Source organism: Carex rostrata, chromosome 10 (genome assembly GCF_964058835.1).
Source record: "Carex rostrata chromosome 10, lpCarRost1.2, whole genome shotgun sequence".
Classification (NCBI taxonomy): Eukaryota; Viridiplantae; Streptophyta; class Magnoliopsida; order Poales; family Cyperaceae; genus Carex; species Carex rostrata.
Window position 1 is genome coordinate 5962504 of NC_135927.1, and position 26512 is coordinate 5989015.

At 33.6% G+C, this 26512-nt stretch overlaps 3 protein-coding genes and 1 long non-coding RNA gene across 6 annotated transcripts; 3 read left to right on the forward strand and 1 right to left on the reverse strand.

Annotated features, from left to right (window-relative positions):
* The first annotated feature begins 1142 nt into the window (after positions 1–1142).
* On the forward strand, positions 1143–6679 carry LOC144560596 (putative protein phosphatase 2C 41). Of its 2 annotated transcripts, XM_078309836.1 has the most exons (6): positions 1143–1327; positions 1415–1512; positions 3052–3294; positions 3765–4041; positions 5675–5829; positions 6234–6679. In XM_078309836.1, exons 2-6 carry the CDS (start codon positions 1474–1476, stop codon positions 6375–6377), a joined length of 858 nt encoding a protein of 285 aa, XP_078165962.1. In that variant the 5' UTR covers positions 1143–1327; positions 1415–1473; the 3' UTR covers positions 6378–6679. The 2 variants fall into 2 exon arrangements, with proteins under 2 accessions (XP_078165962.1, XP_078165961.1); XM_078309835.1 differs by lacking the exon at positions 1143–1327 and having other exon boundaries at positions 1366–1512.
* Positions 6680–7474: 795 nt separating this feature from the next.
* Positions 7475–10601, forward strand: LOC144560526 (transmembrane 50A-like protein). Its single transcript, XM_078309750.1, has 4 exons — positions 7475–7745; positions 8479–8578; positions 9144–9296; positions 10361–10601. The coding sequence occupies exons 1-4, from the start codon at positions 7604–7606 to the stop codon at positions 10395–10397; spliced, it is 432 nt and encodes a 143-aa protein (XP_078165876.1). The 5' UTR covers positions 7475–7603; the 3' UTR covers positions 10398–10601.
* An 816-nt stretch (positions 10602–11417) lies between these two features.
* LOC144560095 (uncharacterized) lies at positions 11418–15188 on the forward strand. Of its 2 annotated transcripts, XR_013513322.1 has the most exons (7): positions 11418–11632; positions 11991–12031; positions 12460–12547; positions 13390–13761; positions 13854–14037; positions 14173–14248; positions 14844–15188. It is a non-coding gene; the product is annotated as an uncharacterized LOC144560095 (long non-coding RNA). The 2 variants fall into 2 exon arrangements; XR_013513321.1 differs by having other exon boundaries at positions 13390–14037.
* Positions 15189–20366: 5178 nt separating this feature from the next.
* LOC144560207 (uncharacterized) lies at positions 20367–24790 on the reverse strand. Its single transcript, XM_078309384.1, has 2 exons — positions 23665–24790; positions 20367–21661 (listed from the first exon to the last, which is right to left on the reverse strand). Exons 1-2 carry the CDS (start codon positions 24788–24790, stop codon positions 20367–20369), a joined length of 2421 nt encoding a protein of 806 aa, XP_078165510.1.
* Between the last annotated feature and the right edge of the window lie 1722 nt (positions 24791–26512).

Consider the following 26512-nt stretch of genomic DNA (forward strand, 5'->3'; position numbering starts at 1 on the left):
TATAATAATGCATAGGTTACAATTACAAACTTACAATTGAATGCAGTCAAAGTATTAAAGTGCTCTCATTAATTCAAAGGTCTAATAATTAATGGCTAACCCAATTCCAGCTAGCATTTCCATGTCAAGCTTTCTATAGCACACCAGGAAGTCAAGGATTGCCAACTTGGTCTCTATTCTTTTATTAATCATGAGAAATGCTTCAAACCTCAAAATCTCATCTTTTCAAGACACATATATCTTTGTAATGTCCATTTAAATACTGTTTTCAAAACTAAAATAGTCTTTTAGATTTGAAATAATATTATAAATTTGTTGCTATAAATTAATTAAAGGGAATTAAATTATTTGAATCAAGTTAAAGGGTTAAAATATTTATTTGGTTATACTGATTGAAATTTCAATAAACCCGATTGATTGCTTATAAATTACTAGTTGTGGACTAAAAGTTTTTTACTCTAATTATTTTAGTTAAAATTATAAGAGCAATTTGACGACCTATTACCTTAAAGGGAATAATTTTTTGAAGTAATATGTTAAATTTATTATTATAAAGTACTTTAAAGGGAATACAAATTTTCGACTCCAATTTTTATTTGGTTAAAGTTTTTTGAAATTTTAATTAATCAATTAATTGCTTATAAATCAATTAATTATTATTATTTCAGTTAAATTATAAGAGCAATCTGACAACCCATTACCTTCCGATTATTTTTATTTGTAGAATTTTAAAAAATTAAACTTGTGCATCAAATTAAAAATATTTTCATTTATAGCTGAAATACTAGCATTAGATCGAACAAAAAAAATGCAAGAAATGATAACATTTCGCCACATTAGAATTACTAAAACAGAGTTTCACAATTTTCACAGGCAAGACATGAAACACTGTGTTTTCTCAAGTATAAAATGCTAGTATTTTGTCTTGCTCTGAAACATTAGATAAAAAAGTTATTTTTGATTTGATGTTACAACATATAAAAAAATTGATATCTTTGACAAGAAGAAGAGATGCTTATAACAAATATTTTAAAAAGAAAGAAATAAAAAAGAAGAGAAGAGAAAAAAAGAGAAAAAAAGAGAGGTGTCAATTGGGGGACAGATATGAGCGCTTATATCTTCCTCCGCTGCCTGTTGACTCAATTAAAGCAACAATCTTTAGACTCCAATTTTTTCTCACAACGCGCAATCCAAAGAATAATTCACAAATTAAATAACCAATTCTCTCTTCTCTCCTTTAAAGCCCTATTGCTCTTTGCTCTCTTTCACCTCACTGATTGATTCCTCCTGGGACTTCTCTAGATCTTGGTTTTTTGGTTTTTTTGAGGTATATATATATATATATAGCTTTGATTTGGTATGATTTTGTACTAAATTTCGTTTTTGGTTTAACAATTTTGTTGGTTTTTTACAGGTTTTGTTGTTGGAATAATAGAAGATGATACAAGATTTGATGCAATTTTAGTTGAATTTATGGATTGTTTTTGCTGCCTTGGAGGGGGCTTTTCTCAGGTACTAATAGATGACTGAAAGAATTCTTCTTTTTTTTTTTTAATTTTTTTATAGATATCTTTTATTTATTTAATATTGTTAATCAAGATCCAATCAGTAGTATATACAAAAAAAATAAAATAGAATGTTCTCTTATACTGGTAAAAGAAAATGGCTATAACAGAAGAAAATAATATATATTATGTTTCTGAGTGAGGCTAGCTATGGTACTATGCATAGCGCGAATTGGTCTGTACTATGAATCAATATATATATATATATATAGGACGTGGCTACGGTGCTACGGGTAGCTAAGAGGCCTCCGTGCTACGGCTCGGATTTGGAGTTTTCAAAATCCTAACGGTCGATCCGAACCGTTCATCTTGTTCTCCATATTAATATGTGCTTGGAGACCAAATTTTACATTTTTCTGAATTTTTTTACTATTTATTAAGCCACTTTGAAAACTCCTGATCCAACGGTGGCTTAACCCAACAGTAAAACCAGAAACTACCGTTGGATCAGCGGTTTTCAAAGTGACTTAATAAATAGTAAAAAAATTCAGAAAAATGTAAAATTTGGTCTCCAAGCACATATTAATATGGAGAACAAGATGAACGGTTCGGATCGACCGTTAGGATTTTGAAAACTCGAAATCTGAGCCGTAGCACGGAGGCCTCTTAGCTACCCGTAGCATATTAGCCAAAACCTATATATATATATATATATATATATTTTTTTTTTTTTTTAAGCTTAGTTAGTGGCTTTAAGTGCTAACTAACAATTTCATTGATAAGAAAAACGAAATTACAACGAGTCAAATGACTCCTCAATACAAAATCTAATATTTTATTCTCACAAAATTCACAAAATTACTCAAAATAACTATAATATTCTAATCTCACTTATATATACTCATAATTACTCTGTTACCTTAAACCCTATCGCTCTCTACGATCGGATCCGCTCTTTCGACTGCTGTCACGCTCTGACATCCGGATCTACTTACCTGCGCTCCGATCGAGAGGACGTAGAGATTTAATATTCCGAGCTCCGACGAAACCGCATTTTCGGCTTCGATCGGCTTCACTCGACTCCGGTTCCTCCCCTCTCTCTCATTCTTCTCTCCACTCAAGAAAGTAGAGCTGAGAGAGAGGGGAGAAGCTATGTGAGAGGTGAGATCTAGAAGAGTGAGAAGAACGAACTAGAGGAGAAAAAGTAGGGAGAAGAAATGGCAACAGCGGCGGCTCGTTAGAATATTAGAGTTATTTTGAGTAATTTTGTGAATTTTGTGAGAATAAAAGATTAGATTTTGTATTAGGGAGTTATTTGACTCGTTGTAACTTCGTTTTTTTTATCAATGAAATTGTTAGTTGACACTTAAAGTCACTAACCTTCAAAAAAAAAAAATCTTTGTTTTGATGACCTCCATATGAAAATGTACTTGCAAACTAAACTTGCAATTTTTTAGAATTTTTTTACTATTTTTTTATAGATATAAAATCAAAACTTTTGAATGGTCTAGAATTTACATACATATATATAAAAAAATTTGAACAGTCATCTGGTGCTTCGTCTTCATCGAGTGGGAAAGGGAAGAGCACACAAGGCCACACGAAAGTGTGCTATGGGTTTAGTTTGGTCAAGGGAATGACGAACCATCCAATGGAAGACTACCACGTGGTGGATTTCATGCGAAAGAAGGGCCATGATTTGGGTCTTTTTGCAATCTTTGACGGGCATCTCGGGCACAATGTGCCCGAGTATCTTCAGAAAAATCTCTTCAATAATATCATCAAAGAGGTAAATGTTTTCCATATTTTGGAATATTTTGGAATATTTTTCATTTGTACCCTTTAGGTTCCTATAACTATTGATAACGGGTCCAATTCCCCTAAAGTAACAAAATTTTGAGTTTAGATATGAACCCTCACATCAGAATTCGGTTCAATCCAGCCCGAGGTGAAATGCACCTAAACATAAATATTATGTTACCTTAGGTGATATGAATTCCAATAACTATTGGTCTGAAACCTTCTTCCAACCTACTTAATATTATGTCAGGATAAGTTGTACAATAAGGGGTAGTTTGGGCATCTTTTGCAACTGAATGGAGAAGGGCAGGGTAGGGTATAATTTCACATTGTCTAGGGCTATACATGATAATTAGTAGGGGGTGGGGGGTGGGGTTTGGATGACATTTATGAATATGCTCAGTTTTTTGCATGAAATTTCCTCATTTTTTTCATTTTTGTAAACTCTTGACATTGTAGGAGGAGTTTTGGACTCAACCCGACCGAGCAATAACAAAGGCTTACGAGAAGACGGATCAGGCTGTCCTAACGCACCGCCCGGACCTTGGCCAGGGCGGCTCCACGGCTGTCACTGCAGTCCTCGTTGATGGGTCCAAGCTGTGGGTTGCGAATGTTGGTGATTCCCGGTCCGTTCTTCTTAAAGGTGGCAAGGTTTTTCAAATGACAACTGATCATGACCCCAATGCCGATAGGGGTAGTATTGAGAATAAAGGAGGCTTTGTGTCTAACATGCCAGGTTTTTGACCCCCCCCTCTTCCACCTGCTAATCTTCTATTATAGATAGTAATAATTAACGAGGAGGCTTCAAATGCTTCCATTTTTAAAACTTAAATTTAAATCTTAAATGTCAAAATAAAACTGTGAGATATGAGTATGACTTAAATATCCTTTCCACTTGCTAATCTTCTATTATAGATAGTAATAATTAATGAGGGTTCAAATGCCTCCATTTTGAAAACTTAAATTTAAATCTTAAATGCCAAAATAAAACCGTGAGATATGAGTATGACTTAAATATCATTTTCTCTGTGCGCACGTAAAAATTTATGATATTTCAAACTTTTTTTTTATTCTCATCAAGGAGCTTGCAAAAAATGCAATAATGTGGAGAAAACTTATTATTTTTTTTTATGTGCACATAGAGAAAATAATATAGATCATATTTAACAGTTTTATTTTGACATACAAATTTTAGAATTTTGCTATTATAAAATTAAAAAGTGGAGACATTGAACCCTCATAATTAATGTTATTATTTCTGTGGTGGGTTTACATAGTGGGCCCAGTGTTTTCAAGTTTACAAGCAACATCTTTCAGCAGTCGGTATTTTATTTTTATTTTTTTGACAATCAATACTGAATAGTTAAGCTATGGTCAAGTCAAAGGACCTAATAAAAGCAAGTGTTGAGTCATATGAAAAGTACCAAAAACCCCCTCATTAGTGTTTACCTAACATTTTCCATCCAACTACCACTGACAGTTTTTGGAGATGTTCTCATCTTAACTAACATTGAAAATTTTATGATATTTTTGCAATTTCACCCATCGGTAGTTGAATGTTCAAGTCTTTTCTACCTTTATATGCTTTTAAATTCAGGTTTTCAATAGAACTTGAAAACAGCATTTGCTTCCATTGTATAAATATATAGATGAATTTACTCTAATTGAAAACACAGACTTAACCAAATCTATTGCAAATAGTTCTTTTGCCAAAATTTGTTCCATTTGAGTTTGTGAAAATTGAAGGGCTCAGTAAAATAAGGGTGATGTCTTTTTCCAAAATTAGGCTCCTTTTTTGACTTTTTTCAAATAATGCTGTTAGTTTCTTTTGAGATAATTTCTAGTAGCGAAATATATTTAAGATATTTGCAAATAAAATATATATGTTATGTTTTAAAGATCTTGTTTGACTATGGTAGGTGAAAAGCATCAGCCTTAGAATCTATTGTTAACATTTCTAGTTGCTATTAGTCACCTAACTTTACGATATTTGGTTCATGTCTCCACTAAAATTAATTTCAAATATTAATATGAATGAGTAATCTAGGAAACGGCAAGACACTCAATTCCCATTTGAAAGAGCTAACTTGAAGCATTATGATTTATTTTATTTAATAGGAATTTACAAACTGTGCTAGAGTTACATAAATAAATTCTAGGTAGGTTTTTGCAATTTATTCTCAATACTATCTTAAAAATTCCCAACAGTTTTATATTTTATGAGTCAGAACTATATGGTTTTCTTTGCAAATAACAACTGACAGTCTAAAAAAAAAAATGAAGGAAAAAAAAGCCTCAAAGATTCTCAATTTATCATAATCTCTAAATAAAACTTTTATAATTTATTTCTTTTTATTTTATCTGTTCAGGTGATGTACCCAGAGTGAATGGACAGCTGGCAGTTGCACGAGCATTTGGAGACCGTAATCTGAAATCACATCTAAGGTCGGATCCTGACATACAATTCCAAGAAATAGATCACACAGCCGAGCTTCTTATACTTGCAAGTGATGGCCTTTGGAAGGTTAGTTCACCCAATATCACCTAATTGTGATGTTTTTACTTTGAGAAAACCAAAAATGGAAAAGAAATTTCAGGTGTAAATTTGGAAAGTTTTGGGTGGTCCTTGCAAATATAAAAAAATATCAAGTCTTTGAGTCTTTTCCAAACTGAAGTTGATTTTGGGGTAAAGATTATTAACAGAGTAGTTTTGGCTTCATGCAGCGCACGGACCATATGCAGCATTGTTATGATTGATAGCCCATGCGCTGCATGAAGCCAAAACTTCTCTGTTAATAAACTTTACCCTGATTTTGTGCCTGCAGCTCTATAACCAAAACCACTGTGTACTGCATTTCTTAATGTTTATTTGTTTTTCAGTATTTTTCTTTTGAAAATTTGTTAAAATTAATTTTATTTGCAATGCAGGTTATGGACAATAATCAAGCGGTTGAAATTGCAAAGAAATCGAAAGACCCGCAAGTAGCGGCAAAGCAGTTAACAGCCGAAGCTCTTAAAAGAGAAAGCAAAGATGACATTTCATGTATTGTTGTTCGGTTTAAGGTTCAATAAAAAAGACTAATTAAGTCTTAAGAGGGTTATTATCACTTATTACATGATATATATAAATATATCTTTAGATATCTTGTCAGTGTAAAAATGCTTGCTCTCTATCCGGTATGATTTGAGGTTTGTAAATAAACAAACTCTCCTTGTGGGATGCTTCTTGTTCTCAATTTTTTTTTTTTTTTTTTTGGGTGGGGGTTGGTTTGGTTGCTAATAAATGTTTATTATATTTTAAGTAATGCCTAGGTGATGGAAGAATATTTTGCTATAAAGTATATATGTGGCTCTGAATTGAAAATTCGTTATAATTGCTTGTGTTTTGTTTTGTACTGTTATTCTTTTAAAACTATGGTTTTTGTATTTTGTAGGATGAAGTTATACTACAAAATTAAATATTTATGATCTACAATGTAGGTGTATGATGGCTATAAATTATAATTAGTCATATTATGAGTTTTCTTAAATTAGTTATTTTTAAGTTGAATCATTATAATATAACTTAATTTTATATTTATTCGTTATGTATGTATTTTGTTATTTTTTTAATTTACATATTTAATCTGATCCGAATTTGATTCGAAATCCACTAATAATGAATAATCTATATTTAAATTCTCAATTTTTTATGAAGTCTATATTTAAATCTTCTAAAAATTCTTATAAACTTCACAGCCCTATATCAATTTTTTATTCGACCCGACTCGGTCTTTCTTGGGTAAAAGATTTTAACAAACCCATTTTAACTTCATGCAGCGCAGTAACCTTATAGAGTGCTGGTTTGGTTCCAAATTTCTTGCTCTGTATGAAGCGAAAGCTACTTTCTTAAAATTAACCCTTTTTATTGCCTATTCTCTATGGTTACGGAATATTTGTTTTCTGATCGCGACCGTCCGATCAGAAAGTTGATCAATCCAGTTAAAGGTAAAGCAGATCAGACGGTCCAGATCTAAACTCAAAATTTGAGTTAACTCGGGTAATTAGGATTCGACCCACTCAGCCTTTTCTTGGGTAATGAGTTTAACAAACGTATTTAGGCTTCATGCAGCGCACTAACCTTATATAGTGCTTCTTTGATTCTATTGTTCGTGCGCTGCACAGAGTCAAAACTATTCTGTTAAAATATCTACCCCTTGTCTCCTCGACGAAGAGAGCATTTCTCAAGCCAGCTCAATTAGAGAGAGAGAGAGGCGATTTTCTGATCAAGTCCCTCTTAAATCGAGAAATCTGATCGAATGGACAGCAACAACTTCTCAATCTTGTGGGGGATCGCCGGACCGGGAATCTCCGGCGCGGTGTTCGGCGCCGGGTGGTGGTTCTGGGTCGACGCTGTCGTTTGTAGCTCTGTTAAGATCTCTTTTCTCCACTACCTCCCTGGTAAGCAAAAACTTCATCTCTAGATTCTCTAACCCTTGACTTCATCTTTAGCAGAATTTTTAGGAATTGTCAAATTCAAGTATTGTAATTGAGTATTTCTAACTTGTCTGACAAGATTCCATGGGAAATTTGGATTTCTTACCTTATTCATTTGTCAGGTTCTTCTTCTAGGGGAATTTTTTCAGGTATACCCATAAAAAAACTCGAAAAAACCTGATAAATGAATAAGGTAATACCTAAATTAAGATCAATCATCAATACAATAAGCTCAATTGAAGCCGAAAAACCTAAATTACTCCTTGGATTTATTCATAACCAGCTTGTAAAGACTTTGAACCTGGCAACTAAAATCCCTTTTTGCTTGGTTTTAGTTCAATTTCAGATTTGTAAATTGATGTTCTTTTTTCAGGATTTATTTTCATAGAAGGAATGTCTACTCTTTGAAAATACTTATTGCTTTATGTACATTAAATTTTTAGTCTAATAATTGTATTATAGTATGTTGTTTATGAATGTTGACAAACAAGGGTTTCTTAATTTTTTTTTTTGTTTTGTTAGGAATATTTGTCTCATTGGCTGCACTTATATTTAATAGTTTTATGTCTGCTATTTGAGAATACTTATTGCTTTATGTGCATTAAATTTTTAGTCCAATCTGTATTATAAATTTATAATACGTGGTTTATGAATGTGTGACTAACTAGGGTTTCTTAAATTTTTTTTGTCTTGTTAGGAATATTTGCATCTCTGGCTGCACTTATGTTTAATTGTGTAAACCGAGATGAGATCGGCAATGATTATTACTCCCCTTATGGTGGCGATGACGAGTGGAGGTGAGATTCATTTGTTCAGGGAATTTACTCCATTGTTCCCTTCAATAAATTTAGATATTATTTTTTCTCCTGAAAATAAAAAGTATCTCACATACTGCAAACATGGGAGACATTCACCTTTTAGATGGATACAAAATATTGAAATGAACAAATGTAGATATGAAATATTGGAAGCTATCTCGGATTTTAGTGATGTAAGAAGCATCTGCTTTGTCCTTGTGGTCCTCATATAGTTTTTTTTACTTGTGCAAAGAGAAACAGAAGGGTTAGCTTTGAATCTTTTGCAGGAAGTAGAGAGATAGGTGTGGAGGAGGAGGGGGGGGGGGGGGGGGGGGTTAAAGGATATTGTGACCGCATTAAGGATTGAGTGATATATCTAACAGGTCATAGTGGTACACATGGTATAATTTGTAAATTGGCACTGGAACTACTCGCAGCCATAAATATTAACTCAAGACTAGATACAGTTTGTTTGGAATCAACAATGTTTCTATGTCAAAATAGAAATGAAAAAAAGAAAAAAGATAAGTGAAAGAAGAATTGATTGAATGAAATGGATTTGTAGGCTAAAGCTGTGGCTATTTGTGGCCTATGTGGTGTCGTTTGTGTCATTGGCTGGTGCAGTGGGTTTACTGGTACAGGATGCCCTCACAGACAAGGGCCCTTCTTCTTGGACTGGTGTTGCTGGTGTTCTCCAGTGTTTCTTTATCTTAATCAGGTTTATTTTCTCTCTTGCATTGCTTTTTTTATTTTTTATTTTTTTATTGCAAAACAAAGATTCCTTTTTATCATTTGGGATTTTTTTGTTTTGTTGTTGTTGGGTGGGTGGGGGGTCCGGATCCCTAAAGTAAGCTGAATTTTGAGTTTAGATCCGGACCATCCGATCAGAATTCGGGTCAATTCGGCCTGAGGTGGAATGCACGGGAGCCCATTAATATTCGTGTTGGAGCAGATCGAACGGTCTGGATCTGAACTTAAAATTTGAGTTACTTCAAGGGATCCTAATTCGAGGAGGGGGGGGGGTGTTGTACTTATTTTATGTGTCTTCAGTGGGTGGGTGTTGCCGAATCCTTATCATCTAAAGTAATGCAATCTGTCAGTTTTGATGAACTGTTCAATCTTAATCGGAGCCAACCTGGACATATTTCGAAATTGATGGGGTGCTTTATGATTCGTGCTAATATAGGAGTGTCTTCAGTGGGGGGGGGAGGGTGCCGAATCCTTATCATCTATAGTAACACAATTTCAGATTTTAGAATCTGATCGTTCAATCTTAGTCGGAACCAATCTGGACCTATTTGGAAATTTGCTGGGTGCGTTAAGATTCGTGCTAATATAGGATGAACAGTACTGATTCAAACTCAAATGGGTGAGGTTCCTTGGGTGATGTGAATCGAGCAAAATGAGCTTTTATGAGTTCTTATCCAGATTGTTACTGATCTATTGTCTATGTATTGTTATTCAATAACTCAGTATATAAACTTTAATAAAGATTAGTTTGGATTATTTTTATTCTTTTACAAATTAAAAATTCAAAATTTCAGGAAAGGGACTGATTGGTTGGTATTTTTGAAATGTAAAAACCCATTTCGAACACTGATTTGCTGGAAATTTGCTGGAACCGCATTATTGAATCTATTTTTCGAAGATTTGTATTTTTAATTTCTAAAAAAATAATAAAAATCCTTAGTTTGTTTAAGAGTTGTTTACTTTTCATTCCATCTGTATCCTTTGTTTTGTGTTGATTTATAAAATTTGTTGACCTAATTTTTTGACTTGCAGCGGCCTGGTCTACTGGACATGTCACACTGAAGATTAGAATCAAGTTGGGTGTTTCTTTTTTATTCAAGTTAGTGAAAAAATAGATGTGAATTGTTATGATGAAATCAAATTTGAATCTCTCAAAAACAAACCTTGTGTTTGCAAGTTTATCGAGTTCTTATAGGTGTTGTAAATGTAAATTTGGTGATCTGAGTTGGAATCACGCGAGTTGTGAGTTAAATTAAATTTAGCAAAATTTAAAGAGTATCTTTGTTCATTTTTAGAACAAGTAATTTAGCAATTATTTCATATTAATATCAGAATATTTCCATCCCTGCAATTTAAATTTTGTTCACAGGGCAAAAAATAATAATTTTTAGAATTAGTAAAGGGATCAATTTTCTATAATTAATTTAGTAAGATTGTTAAGAGCACCTCCATTTTATTTGCATGGGATTGTAAATGCTGATATGATATTTGCAATTTTACTTGCAGGAATGTGAAGTATTTGTTAATTTAATAATCTGGTTAAATTAACAATTTGTTTGAAAATATAATATAAATTTATAAATTGATTTGCAAGTGTATGAGTATCTCCATTTCTGTTATTATTAAAATTTGCTCTTTTTGTTAATTTGAAAATTTAATTATTTTGTTTAAGTCAACAAAATAGAAAATTTGAAGGATTTAAACATTCTAAAATTAATTATATGAAAAAAATTACTGATGTGGTAAGCAAATTTTATTTTTTTATTGTACTAATGTAAATGTTCTAAATTAACAATTACTTCAGTGTAATTAAAATTACGAGTGACTTTAATATCTCTCCTCTATATTATGCATCTTAAATTACTTTGAATGACAGAAAGTCGTGCGGCTGAGATTTATCCAAAAGAATTCGAATTTGAATCTGAGCCATCTAAACAAATAATCTGCCTTCTTTTGATTAAATACACCCCTTATCTGTGTAGAAGTCTAAATTTAATGAAAATTATACCCGCTACACGTATTGTTACACATATTGTTACACATATTGTCACATAGATCCGACTCAACCCCCAAATATCTCTCCCCCCTCCGCTTCTATTTCTGGAAAAACGAATATGAATGGTGGTCAGGAAAGAATGGCGACGGATATAGGGTTTCAGCAGCATCGATTCCAGCGGGGGTAAGGAAAACTATCAAGATTATTAAGGAGTTTGCATCCAACCATAGCGATGAAGAAGTCTATGCCATGCTTCGCGAATGCTCGATGAATCCCAATGAAACTTGCCGGAAGCTTTTTTATCCAAGGTTTCAATGGAGATTTTTCTCCCTTTCTTTCTCTCTCACGTAGATATCGCCTGATCCAGTTTAGTTTGAACTTCATTTGGTTCACTCGAGCCTGGTTGTTTGACTTCCTCTATCCAATGCCTGGATATTTATAGGCTGCCATTCTTATTTGCTTTAGTCTGCTTAAACCACTATTTAGGAAATTAAACTTTGTAACAATTTTATTTAATCTGTTAATTTTGTAATTTTTTCTATGTTAGTTTTTTGGAAGTTTTATTTTTTCACAAGTCCCATTATTAATTAATGAAGAAAATCTTACTGGTTAACTTGTGTCCCAGTAAACTGTTACTGTGTAATTAAGTTCATTTTTTTATTTCAGATACTTTCCATGGAAAAAGGAGGGGTGACAAGAAAAAGGAGGTAAAATCCCTTTATTTCTCTCATCAATCCTACTAAAAATAGTGATTTTCTACCTATCTAGAAATATAGTATTTTTTTTATAAAAAATATAAAATTTTGTCTGCAAGTACATTCTTATATAGAAATCATGTTGAACAACTCAAATTGACATTTGGACTTTAAAAATGAAAACATTGATCTGTAGTACGGACCAATTTGCACTATGCATAGTGGCATAGCCTCACTCTTAATGCTATTGCCACCTATATATGCATTTTGGGCATGATCTGATCTGTTCAAGATAGTAAGAAGCAAAGGGTTTAATTTACGTGTGCCATTATTATGGCTTGACAACATAACATTAAAAAGCTCAATGTTGTAGATGTATTTTGTACTATATAATTTAAACTGGTGTACTTTAGAGTCATCTTAAGGTGCATGTGATGTAGGAGGAGGTTGGAGAAGTGTATATACATACCTCTGCCAGATCTTAACAGTAGAAAGGAGCGCATCAAAATTAATCTAAGAACGATGGAGGTATGTGATGTTCTTTTAGCTTTATACAATATGGATGCGCATCTTGTATATGTTGGTTTAATTTAATTCAGCATATCTTATAGCCAAGAAAGCTTTAAGGTTGTGGTAGCTTGCACCATGTACCATCGTACCTACTATCTAGAATGACCATAAATCTCTATACTGGTTCTTGTCAGCCTGTACATGGAAAAACCTGATCCACGGATCCTTTTTATTAATAATATTTTTTTGTAATATTTTTGTTGTGACGCATCTTTCAATGGAATGAGGAGAAAATTTTCTGGGAAAACACGTGAGGAGATAAAAAAACATGGCCATGGAAGAAATTGTCAATGTCCCTGTGGCCCTTCAAATCCAGCAGACTTGAAACAATTATCTCTATTTTTTCTAAAAATATTGTATATTAGATTATTACTCTTGACATCTTTGACTTTCATTTGTACTTTAGAAACCTGGAGGGATTATATCTCTTCTTGATGAGTGTTGGTGCGTAATTCTTAAAATTAAATCGTCAATACTTCTTTGTTTTTCTTTACTAAAAGCATTAGACTTTGAGTTTAATTGGGTTTTTGGGCAAATTGGGCAAATTGATGATATTTAAACTACTACTTAGATATACTTTGTCAATTTATGAAATTAAACTACTTACATATACAGGGCTGAATGCTATAGTATTACCAATGTTTGTCAATTTAATGATGCATAGGGCTGAAATTAAACTACTTAGATTTTTCAATTTAATGATATGGTACTACCAATGTTTCTTGTACATTCTTTGTTTTAAAAACAAATTCAATTTGTTATCTGTTTAATAAATAATAATGATCGTCTTCTTGTGAAAGGTGTATATGATACAAAAGAAGCTAGCAGCCAAGGACTATGATACAAAAGAAGCTAGCAGCCAAGCAATTGCTTGTGCAGAAAGAAAGGGATGGACTTTGAAGAAAGACATGAACCAGGAGAGGATGAAAAAGGCGATAACATTGATTTTGCTGCTGCTCATTTAGTGCAAGATGAGGCTTAATTCTACCTTTTACGTACATTTTTTCTTGAGAACTAATATAGGTATTAGAAACAAGCCAATGTTTCGTCTCTGAGTTGCATTTGTTGTTTTAGGTCCTATTTTGTATGGTTTAAAGGAAGTTTCAGCTGATTAATTTTGCTCTTATTTTATTTTATTGCAAGTTGGCATGTACAAAATCCAAGAATACAATGTTACTGTACTGCTTTCTTTTCTAATGTTTTTATTTAATTTTTTGGGTCGAAATGAAATAATAACTCCTACATCCAAAATGATGTCAATCAGATTATGATAATAGAAAATGGTGGAATTGGTCTCTAAAGAAGAGAATCAATACGTATGAAGTACCCGAGGATACAGAGAGCACTGGGAAAAGGCCAAGCCAAGTGATTTCCTTCTCTTATTCACAAGGCAAGATGGTAACTTACAGCAACAGTCTGGTGTTGGAGATTGATACCTGATTAGAAGGGTATTTGTGTTACTTTTTGTTTGGTTTGTCCATTTGAAATGATCTAATATCTACTGTCGGGTATCAATCCAACCATTGAGTTGCCTAGAATTCTTTACTGATTTATTATTTTTTTTTTTGGCTTAATAAATTTAGATAAGGAAAATGCATTGACCAATAAGGATATTAACTACTATGTGCCAGTAAGACATGTGAAGTGGCCATGTTCATGGTATATAGTTTTTACTTCTCAAACTATTGTCAGTTTTTACTTTGCATGTAAAGATCAGTATTGTCATATTCCAATCTATACTGAGTGGAACCAGTTGGGCTGAGAATCCACAGGATGAATTGGCATGTTTTGTTGTCATGTGTACGTGTTTATTTTAGAGGAATCAAAGAGTTTTATATAATCATAAATTACTAGAAATTGGTATATTGATTACTTCAGTCAGAGTTTTGTAGTCTCAGTCCCAGTTTGATATATTCATCATGTTCCCTGTACCAGTACCACTTTGAGTCATTGGTACAACCAATGTACCAGTACCACTGTACCAACACCATCTCCTCTCTTTTTCTGTGTATATTTTGTGACAATTGATGTAGTGTTATAATAAATGGTGTTTGAGTCCATAAAGTAACAATTGATTTTGCTATCCTGGTAATTTTAATAAATGAATTGTGCAATTAAGTCATGCATATCTAGAGTAGACAATTTAAGTTAGCTTGTATTTCTTTGTATTAATGAGAAAATCGACCCGATATGTCATTGAATCTTCTTTTATGGAAAAAATTATAGAGTTCTCTTTTGACATCCATTTTGACAGGTATTTCTTTATCCCTTCTCTTTGTAAATGCCACTGATGCACCGACTATGACACTCTGACTCACGATGAGAGTCTGTGATCTGAGATGCTCTGACTTTGACACTGAGGCACACCAGCGCCTCCAATGTGCTCATTGATGCTGTTGTATGTGCTCATCTATTTTGATTAATGAGATGTTTTTAGCAAGTAACAACTTAACCGGGTCCTCAATGGTATAGTTAGATCAGATAATTAATGTACTTTCTATTTTCATACAACCATGACATTATGAAATGGAAATTTTAGTATGATTATTGTTGTAAATTGTAATTTGTGATCGATACACTGCATTCATGACAAGTCATTATTTGAATACATTTGAATCGAGCTATTATTTGATATCATTGGTAAGAATTATCACATCAAATTATTATCAGAGATCAAGGTTTAAGGTAATTAAAATGACATAACCATATAAATTATCTATTAACATGTCCCTCAATTTTTGAATAATTATTTTCATTAATATTTTTTTATATAAAAATATATTTTTCCTCTTATAATATGTCTCCGTTGCAACGCACGGGTACGACACTAGTTGATTATTATAAGCGACGTATTATATTTGTATTAAAATAACTTTCCTATATAGCCCATAAAAGAATGTCTCTTTTATTGGTTACTTTTTGGTGACATTCAAATAATGTCCAGATTTCATCAATAATGAAATTAAGATTCGTTAACGAATTTTGTTTATCTTTTGTTAGCACATAGTTTATTCCTTTTTTTTTTTTTAAATTTTAAAATTTATGTATGATTCACATTTTAAATATACATTATTCATTTTTTTTTCGAGCGAAATAACATATTATTCTTTTGTACCTAATGAAATTATGAACGATTTTTTCATAAAGAATAAACTAATTACTCATAATTAATATCTTGACACGTACTGAGTTGGGAATGAATATTCCAACGAAAATAAATGCTATACAAGAAAAATCACCTTTAACTCGAAAACTTCTTCCAATGTATTGGTAAACTCCTCATACTTGAGATTTACACAAATCTCAAAACGGAGCCCCCCTATAGTTTTCATAGGCACCATACTGAGTTTGGCTCGACTGGGATTAATCTAGACTGTCCGTTTATTTATTGCACCCCTCAGGTATTTGAGGGGACACACTCAAGTCTGCCATCCCATCGGTCATGGCATGGAGGTGTGTCGTTTCGAAGCGGAGTGTTACGATTGAAGGGTGGTTAGTGATCATAATGTTAATATGTTGGTGATTTTCATTAGAATTGAGACGCTTCATAAATACAGTTAAGCGTTCGACTAACATATTTTGGGTTTGTTGCATTTGCTCGAGGATGGTACGTAATTAGAAGATTCGGGCTAGTCATTGTTGTTGCGAAGATAATGTTAAGTTGAATGGTTGATGAAGATACAGTTTTATACATGTATGAAGAGAATTACCGAACTTGCTTTGATACCACTTGATGATAAACATCTCAAATTTAACTTCACTTTTAAGCATCTTGTTTGGTTTAGTGCAATATTGAATAATTTTATAGTAGAGAATTTAGACGATGAAAAAAAAATATCACAAGACAGAAGATTTTTTAAGAAACATTTCATATCATCTATCCCATTACAAACATATCTCCTTTATATAAGTTGTACAACCCAACATAACTGGAGAAAAATTAAATATTTAATCTATCTAGAAATTATCAAATTCATTCACTCTAATAATTTGACTAATTGACTAATTTATTAAGTATTATAGAAAACAACAACATATTTAAACAATGTAATTAAACATCATAGAAAATGAGAACGTGTGGAACTTAGAACTTGTGCACTGGCCATTCAAAAAGAAGATTGAAGAGCAAATAAACAGTACCGAGTCCGAGTTTGAGTTCTGATCTGAGTCTAAATCGGTTTGGTTTTCATCAGATGCCAAGGAAAAAATAAATAAGATTTAAGGAATAGCTACCGCATTTCATGAAGGCAATTTTTAGCTACTGGTATAATATATATAATATGTTTTTAAGTATTGTACACACAATAGTAACAAAAAAGGAAAATATTTAAACTTTTCCTTATTTTGACATTTTATGTAGTTGGCAGAGTATTTTTACTGATCATGCATAAATAGAAAATGAGAACATATAGACTGCAATACTCAACTTTCATTTGCACATTTCTCTTGTGCATCCTTTTTATCTTCTCCTTGCATTGCATATTTTCATCTCAAACCAATCTGATGACATCTGTGGAGTTCCAATGCCGCACTACCCGGCCTTGGGCTGATATTCCACCCGACCTACTTGTCCCAATTGCAAAGCACCTCGACATCACCACTGCAATCCATCTCTCTGCTGTGCGCACCTCTTGGGCCCCCACAATCCTCCCTTGCTTCCCTTCCGTCCCTTCCTTCCGCCCCGACAAACCCATTCCTTGGCTCCTCATCTCTCCTCAAAAGTCGAAAACCGATCCCAACCATACCGACTTCATCTTCTATGATCTTATCACTGCCACCTGTTATTCTATCCCGGTCCACATTCCCTTCCTCCATAACCACCAATGGTGGGGTTCCAAAAAAGGCTGGATCATGACTGTTGATCAGCAATCACAAATCCACCTAATCAAACCGCTTACCGGTGCTCATGTTCTTCTCCCCTCTGACGGCATAGGAAGAAAGCGCCCATGGAAAATAATTATTTGCCGCACCCCAGATTGCACCGATGGGTATCTAGCTATTAGTATAAATCAACACGGATACTTGGTCATTGCAAAGGCCGGGGTAGATAGTTGGATCTCGATGAGTAGTTGCTGCAAATTTGTCGATGCAATTCTTTATAAAGGAAAAGTTTATGGCATCACATCAGATGGCATTACTTGTTGGAACATTCTCGGGTCTTCTTTCCGATGGGAATGGTTTATAAGGATGAGTTATTATAAGAGGATCCATTGGTGGACAAAGTATCTTGAAATGTGGAGATGGAGAGGTAATCATATCCGGCAATATTTTGGTCCATGGACAAAGTACCTTGTTGAGTGGAGAGGTGAACTCCTCTTGGTGTTTACAAACAAAGAACCAACGACTAGATTAGACCATTATCCACATTGCCAAGTAAAATTGTATAAATTTAACTTTAAATGCCGTGATCGTTGGTTGAGACGGGTTTGGAGCCTAGGGAATGATGCTTTATTCATCGGTGCCAATTATTCCTATGCAGTGTCGACTCGAGGTGTTGATAATGTGTGTGGGAATTGCGTTTATTTTACTGATCAGTTGTGGCATTACTTTTGTCATTTCAAGATTTTTAAATCGAGATGTGCTTTCGGGGTTTATGATCTTAAGAAGAAAACTTATGAGCGGTGCTATGTGGGCAACTCACCATTATATTCGATGCCACCGATTTGGTTCTGGCCTTGCTAATTATGTTGAGTGAAACAGTATGTACTCTTCATTTCTTGTGATTAGTATGTTCATTCATTAAAAAAGAAAAGAAATAGAATTGACAATTTTTCATTTTTGTGGAAGTTAAGAAAAGACCCGGAAGAAAGACTATCAAAGATTATACAAGTGGGATATAAGCATATGAGTCTTCTACCATAGAATTTCAAAAAAAGATATAAGCATATGAGTATTTTACTATTAGCCTTTTGCAAATTTTGCAATATGGCACTGTTGTGAATTTGAAATTGGGAATGAAAAGGAAACTATTTCCCTTTGTAGTTAAATCTTATTGCAAGGGAAATCATATTATTGTTCCAAATTAAAACTTCAAAAGAAGATTTTATTCTAACATATTATTAATCCCTTCTAGGTGAAAGGATCATGCCATCCTGGACAGTATTGTGCAAGTTACATTGATTTTGTTGAGGCAAATTTATGGGTCTATTATATACATTTTTCTTTTTTTCTTTTCTTTGTATATATTTTTTTCTTCCCTTTTGGGTGCAATATTTAACCTAAAATGTATGATTTCATGGATGGTCTCAAGCATGCTCTGTTTGATTTTACAAGTACAATTTTGTTTGCTTCCAGAAATCAATTAATTTTAGTAATTTTGATTTCCGAGTGCTAGATAATTCTTTAAGAATATTATAGCTATTGTCTGTTGAGAAGAATTTGATGTGTTAATATTGCAAAGAAATGAGCCTTATAAGTTTATTCAAGTTAGTCTAACATCTGTTTTATGCATTGGGCTTTTCAATTAAAATAAAAGAATTATATTTTGAATCTTCAAAGCCTCTTTTAAAAGAAATTTTATTTATACAATAGTGTATACCAGTGTTTTGGAAACAAAAAGCAATGCATTCACTTATAGGAACAAAGAAGTTTTATTAATGCAATAGTGTATGTATACCTGTAATTTGTAGTTAGCACAAAGATTATAGAAACAAAGAACTATGCATGTAGTCAATGGATAGACATAATATATAAAGAAATGAGAATTAAAGATTACCATTCAATTGGTTCTATTTTACACCAATTCAGCCAAATATTGCTGTAATTTTATTTCAATATTAAGATTTCTAGATCATAATCCCCACCTTTCACAAAACCAGAACCTAGCACTATCAATTCTTTCTAATAAAAATCCAAAAGTGACTACACTGCTCAAATATATCTTCGAACAATCAACTATTCTAAAAATAATTAAGTGCTCTTATTTGGGCGAGACAAAAAATAACTCGAATTAGCGACTATTCCAAACTACTATTTTGTGTTTGGCTTATATAGTATCTAGGGACTATTAATTATTTATTTATCTTTTAGGGATTAGCATGTTATTATACTAACACAACCAAATGTTGAGTTAGTGAGTAGTGACTATTCTCAATCTTTCCATTTTATAGTCACTACCAAGTTTCTCAAAAAAAAAAAAAAAAAAAAAGACTATTCTCATTCTTTAATTAGTTTGTGGCTATTCTCAGTATTATGAGAATATAACTAAAGATTACCAATCAAGTCTAATTTTCAAGACAGCTCCCTTCAGGAATAAAGATTACATCTCATTAGATGTAGCTCTTAATTTCCATATAATATTGCTATAATTTTATTTCAATATGAAGAATATTCTAGATCGTAATTAATCATCACTTTTAACAAAACCTGAACGTAAAACAATAAATTCATTAAAATAAAAAACCAAAAGTGACTACACTACTCGATATATATATCATCGAACAATCAACTATTCTTATATAAAAAAATGAAGAAGAGACCCCTTAACTAATTATATTGTCCATTTATAGTTTTAATTTGGAAAAATAATCCAATTTCCCTTGCAATCAGATTTATTACTGAAAGGGTGTTTGCCCTTCATTCCATTCATTCCCAATTTCAAATCCACAACAGTGCCATATTACAAAATTTGACCCTGGCCAATTGTAAAATACTCGTATGCTTATATGACTGGTACAATCTTTGATGGTCTTTTCTAACTTTTACATCAAAATGAAAAATTGTCAATTCTAAATTAATCACAAGAAATGAAGAGTACATACTGTTTCACTCTACATAATTAGCAAGGCCAGAACCAAATAGGTGGCATCGAATATAAAGGTGAGTTGCCCATATAGCATCGGTTATAAGTTTGCTTCTTCAGATCATAAACCCCGAAAGCACATATCGTTTGAAATTTATTGGACTGACGAAAGTAATTCCAAATCTGATCAGTAAAATAAATGCAATTCCCGCGTACATTATCAACACCTTTAGTCGACACTGCATAGGTTTTATTGGCACCGATAAACAAAGCATCATTCCCTAGGCTCCAAACCCGTCTCAACCGACGATCACGACCTTGAAAGTTAAATTTATACAATATTACTCTGCAATGTGCATAATGTCCGAATCTAGTCGATGATTCTTTGTTTGTAAACACCAAGAGGAGTCCACCTCTCCACTCAACAAGGTACTTAGTCCATGAATAGAAATGCCTACTACTTCTCCATATTTGTCTCCACGTTTCAAGGTACTTTGTCCACCAATCAATCCTCTTAATAGTAAACGTACTTATAAACCATTCAGATCGGAGAGAAGAACCAAGAATATCCCAACAAGAAAAGCCGTCGAATGAAATGGTGTAAACTTTTCCTTTATAAAGAACCACATCATGAAATTTGCAGTAATTATTCATTGAGATCCAACTATCCACCCCGGCCTTTGCAACGACCAAGTTTCCGAGATTATTTATACTAATAGCGAAATACCCATCAATGCAATCAGGTGTGCGGCAAAGAATTACTTTCCATGGGCGCTCTATTCCTATGCCATCAGAGGGGAGAAGAACATGGGCACCGGTAAGCGGTTTTATTAGGTGGAGTTGTGATTGTGGATCGACGGTCACAAGCCATCCTTTGTTGGAACAGTACCATTGGTGGTTGTAGAGGGAGGGGATGGGTGTGGGAATAGAATAATAGGTGGCGGTGATAAGATCATAGAAGGTGATGTCGGTATAGTTGGGTTCGGTTTCTGACTTTTTAATAGAGATAAGAAGCCAAGGAATGGGTTGGTCGGGGTGGAAGAAAGGGATGGAAGCGAAGAAAGGGAGGATTATAGGAGGCCAAGAGGTGTGCATGGCAGATAGGCGGATTGCAGTGGTGAGGTCGAGGCGCTTTGCAATTCGGAGCAGTAGGTCGGGTGGAATATCAGCCCAAGGCCGGGTAGTGTGGTTTTGGAACTCCACAGATGTCATCAGATTGGTTTTGAAAGAAAAATATGCAATGCAAATAGACACAAGGTAGATAAAATGGATGTACCAGAGAAAAGTGCAAATGAAAGCTGAGTATTTCAGTCTATATATGTTCTCATTTTCTATTTATGCATGATCAGTAAAAATACCATGACAACTATATAAAATATCAAAATAAGAAAAAGTTCAAATTTTCCTTTCTTTTTAAATAGTGTGTAATATACCTAAAAATATTTTATATTAACTTTACTTGTATACTAGTAGCTAAAATTTGGCTTCATGAAATGCGGTAGCTTTTTACCTTGAGGTCATGTTCGGATGTAAGGGTTTGGATAGTAATTACTGGGAATTCGGCCTCAGTGAGATTTTGTTTTCTTTATTTTACTTCCATTTTGGGTGCATTTAGAGACCACAACCTCAAATGTATCATTCCATGATTGGTGTCAAGCATCCTCTGTTTGATTTTACAAGTATAATTTGGTTTACTTCCAAAAATCAATTAATTTCAGCAATTTTGATTGAGTGCTAGATTCTTTAAGAATATTTTAGCTATTGAGTGCTGATGGTAAATTGGTAATGATATCATCCATTCATCTTCCAAAGACTGACATGATTAAGGGGCGGATCTATACACCAAGAGGGATGCTTAACTATTTTTGTAATTTTACTGTTTTTTAATTATGTATATTAAATTTAATTGATTTTTGTTTTTTGTTTTTAAGTTTTTATATAGTTCAACTCTCTTATAAAATGTTAAATGTATGATTGTAGCTTAATGGTTAGAATTCTATTTTGTGGTTGCAAAGGCTTGAGTTTAATATTATGCATTTTATGTTTCAGTCTGCTCAATCTAAATTTTCTAATTCAGTCCCTACGTGTTAACTAATTAAGAACAAATTACAGAGATAAAGAATTAGAAAATTGGAAGCTGGAGAAGGGGGAAAGAGCAGTGTGGTGCTTGAAAGCTAGTTAAAATTTAAAAATGAAAAGAGTGGAAATTAGTGCTAATTTCAACACTAGAATTTCAAGTTTGACTAAAAAGATTGTGGTATTGGTATTGCGCTGTATGAAACCAGTTTTTACCGAGGTCCACCGAATTCATACCACCTAAGGTATCTCATCATTTTGAGTTTGAATCCGGTATGTTCGTTACAAATTAGCACGAATCTTAAAGGGGTCCCGTGCATTACAAGTTTGGATTCAAACTCAAACGGTAAGGTAATGCAGAGGATTCAGACTCGAGGTCTGCCTCCGGTATATGTAGTTTAATTTCATGAACTATTTGGCAAAATAACAAGACAATTTGCAATAATTCTTGGAATAATGACTGTTAAAATATCAAATCTACATTCCATGTTTTTAGAAAGTATATTTTGATGTTCTTGATTTTGAAGATAAAAATATAATTCTTTTATTTTAATTGAAGAGCTCAATGCTTTACTCTAAAAACAGGTATTACAATAACTTGAATAAACTTACAAGGCCCATTTCTGTGCAATATTAACACATCAAATTCTTCTCAATCACTATAATATTCATAAAGAATCCAGAACTCGGTAATCAACTTAAATTGCTAAAATTATTTGATTTATGTAAATAAACCGACTTATACTTGTTAAATTATACAGAGCATATTTGAGACGAACCATGGAATGATACATTTGAGGTTATGGCCTCTAAATGTACCTAAAATGGAAGAAAAATAAACAAAGAAAAGAAAATAAATTAAGCTATATATATAATCCACCCATAAATTTGTCACAACAAAATCAATGCAACTTGCACGATACTGTCAAGGATGGCATGTTCCTTTCACCTGCAAGGGATTAATAATTTGTTAGAAATTAAATCTCCTTTTGCATTGTTAAGTTAGCAAAATATTCTGATTTCCTTTGCAATCAAATGTACTATGTTGTGGGTCTTCATAACTGAAATGATGTTTTTCCCTATATTCCCAAATTCAATCCACAATCTTTGATGGCCTTTTCTAACTTTAACATCAAAATGAAAAATTATCAGTTCTAAATTAATCACAAGAAATGAAGAGTACATACTTACCGTTTTCCTCTACATAATTAGCAAGGCCCGAACCAAATCGGTGGCATCGAATATAAAGGTGAGTTACCCAGATAGCATCGGTTATAAGTTTGCTTCTTCAGATCATAAACCCCGAAAGCACATTTCGATTGAAATTTATTGTACAGACGAAAGTAATTCCAAATCTGATCAGTAAAATATACGCAATTCCCACGTACATTATCAACACCTTGAGTCGACACTGCATAGGTTTTATTGGCACCGATAAACAAAGAATCATTCCCTAGGCTCCAAACCCGTCTCAACCGACGATCATGATCTTTAAAGTTAAATTTATACAATATTACTCTGCAATGTGCATAATTTTCCAATCTAGTCGATGATTCTTTGTTTGTAAACACCAAGAGGAGTTCACCTCTCCACTCAACAAGGTACTTAGTCCATGGATTGAAATGACTACTACGTCTCCACATTTGTCTCCACATTTCAAGGTACTTTGTGCACCAATCAATCCTCTTAATATCAAATGTACTTATATACCATTGACATCGGAGAGAAGAACCAAGAATGTCCCAACAACAAAAGCCATCTAAAGAAATGGTGTAAACTTTTCCTTTATAAAGAACCACATCATGAAATTCGCTGTAATTATTCATTGAGATCCAACTATCTACCCCGGCCTTTGCAATGACCAAATTTCCGAGATTATTTATACCAATAGCGAAATACCCATCAGTGCAATCGGGCGTGCGGCAAAGAATTACTTTCCATGGGCGCGCTCTAAAAATGCCATAAGAGGGGAGAAGAACATGGGCACCGGTAAGCGGTTTTATTAGGTGGAGTTGTGATTGCGGATCGACAGTCACAAGCCATCCTTTGTTGGAACAGTACCATTGGTGGTTGTTGAGGGAGGGGATGGGTGTGGGAATAGAATAATAGGTGGCGGTGATAAGATCATAGAAGGTGAAGTCGGTATAGTTGGGTTGGGTTTCGGACTTTTGAATAGAGATAAGAAGCCAAGGAATGGGTTGGTTGGGGTGGAAGGAAGGGATGGAAGCAAAGCAAGGGAGAATTGTAGGGGCCCAAGCGGTGCGCACAGCAGAGAGGCGGATTGCAGTGGTGAGGTCGAGGCGCTTCGCAATTGGGAGCAGTAGGTCGGGTGGAATATCAGCCCAAGGCCGGGTAGTGTGGCTTTGAACCTCCACAGATGTCATCAGATTGGTTTTGAATGGAAATTAATATGCGATGCAAAGAGACACAAGGTAGATAAAATAGATGTACCAGAGAAAAGTGCAAATGAAAGCGGAGTATTTCAGTCTATATGTTATCATTTTCTATTTATGCATCATCAGTAAAAATACACTGACAACTATATAAAATGTCGAAATAAGGAAAAGTTTAAATTTTCCTTCTTTCTTTTTTTTCAAATTGTGTGTGCACTATACCTAAAAATATTTTATATCAAAATTACTTGTATATATACTAGTAGCTAAAATTGGCCTTCATGAAAATGCGGTAGCTATTTTTACCTTAAGGTCATGTTTCGGGTATAAGTGTTTGGATAGGAATTAGGGGAATTGGGACTAAGCTATGTTGCATGGATACAGGTACGGGTGTCGTGTCAGACACGACACGGGTACGACGACACAACAATTCTAAAAAATAGAGAACACGACACGTCTATTATATATTTATTATTTTTAATTATTTTTATATATTGTATTTAAGATAATCATAACAGAAAATAAATTTGTATAAATGATTAAAGACTTAACCAAAGAATATAGTAAATATTATAACTACTGGAAGATAATACAAAAGAAGCTCTAGTGGAGTGGTAAAACATTTTGAAACTCGCTTAGGAACCCAGTTCGATTCACGAAAGGGAGGAAAAAAAATTCAATTTCGCTGGTGGTGTATGCGCAGTGCACGGGTGCAGGAGCGGTTCACGGTTGCGGTCCACAGGCACGGGCGCAGCTCACGGTCCACATGTGCATATCCGCCGTGTCCCAATCGTATTGGACGTTTCGGGTCGTATCGGACGTTTTGGGCTGTATCGGCACGTTTCAACGCGGTGTCGGAGACCGTATCAACATGGTTGGGACACGCCAGCTCCCCTGACGCGCCAGCTGGCGTGTCTGATACGTATCGTGGCCGTGTCAGAGGTGTGTCGGTGTCGGATACATGTCAGACACAGGTACAATAGATTTCTAGGAGTGTCAGGGTAACATAGGAACTAAGTGAGATTTTTTTTTCGGAACCAAATCTCTTGCCCTCAATTTCTGTTTACAGAGTCCATCTATTACATTTCATTCTTGCTTCAATCTGAACGGTCGCATTTAAAGTGTTGATTGTGTCTTTTCCAAAAAAAAAAATTCTTTAATTATAACTGTTTAGATTGAAATAACCATAAAATGTATAGATGGCCCTTGTTTAGGAATTTCCTGCCACAGGAGTGGGTGATTTGGTTCTCCTTTTTTTTTTTTTTTTCTGAAACTCGTTCGGATGGTCCAATTATTTCCTGTTTGTTCCCAAAACTCTTTCCAATATGCTTAAATTACATGAAAACCAAAATGAAGTCGAAGATAATTTTTTACAAACATTCTTTTGTATTTTTAATGTTCATAATTAAATTTAACAGAAAGTCTTTATTTAACTCCGGTTCAAACTGACTGATAAATTTGAGGAAGTTGAAATGGGCCATCTTTCTAACTATTTAAAGCAATCTGGATCACTTAACTAAGCCCTCCAGAGAATTTTGGGACTGAAAAAACCTTTAAATTTATATATTGATCACCTTTCACCTTGATATGCTTGAATAGAAGAAGAATACAGTGCATTTTCTTTTGTACAAGTAAATAAACATGTCTTCTAGTAGTATGAAACAATTTTTGCAATTTTATCAAATGCTCAGAAAAAGTAAAGAAAATCCCCCG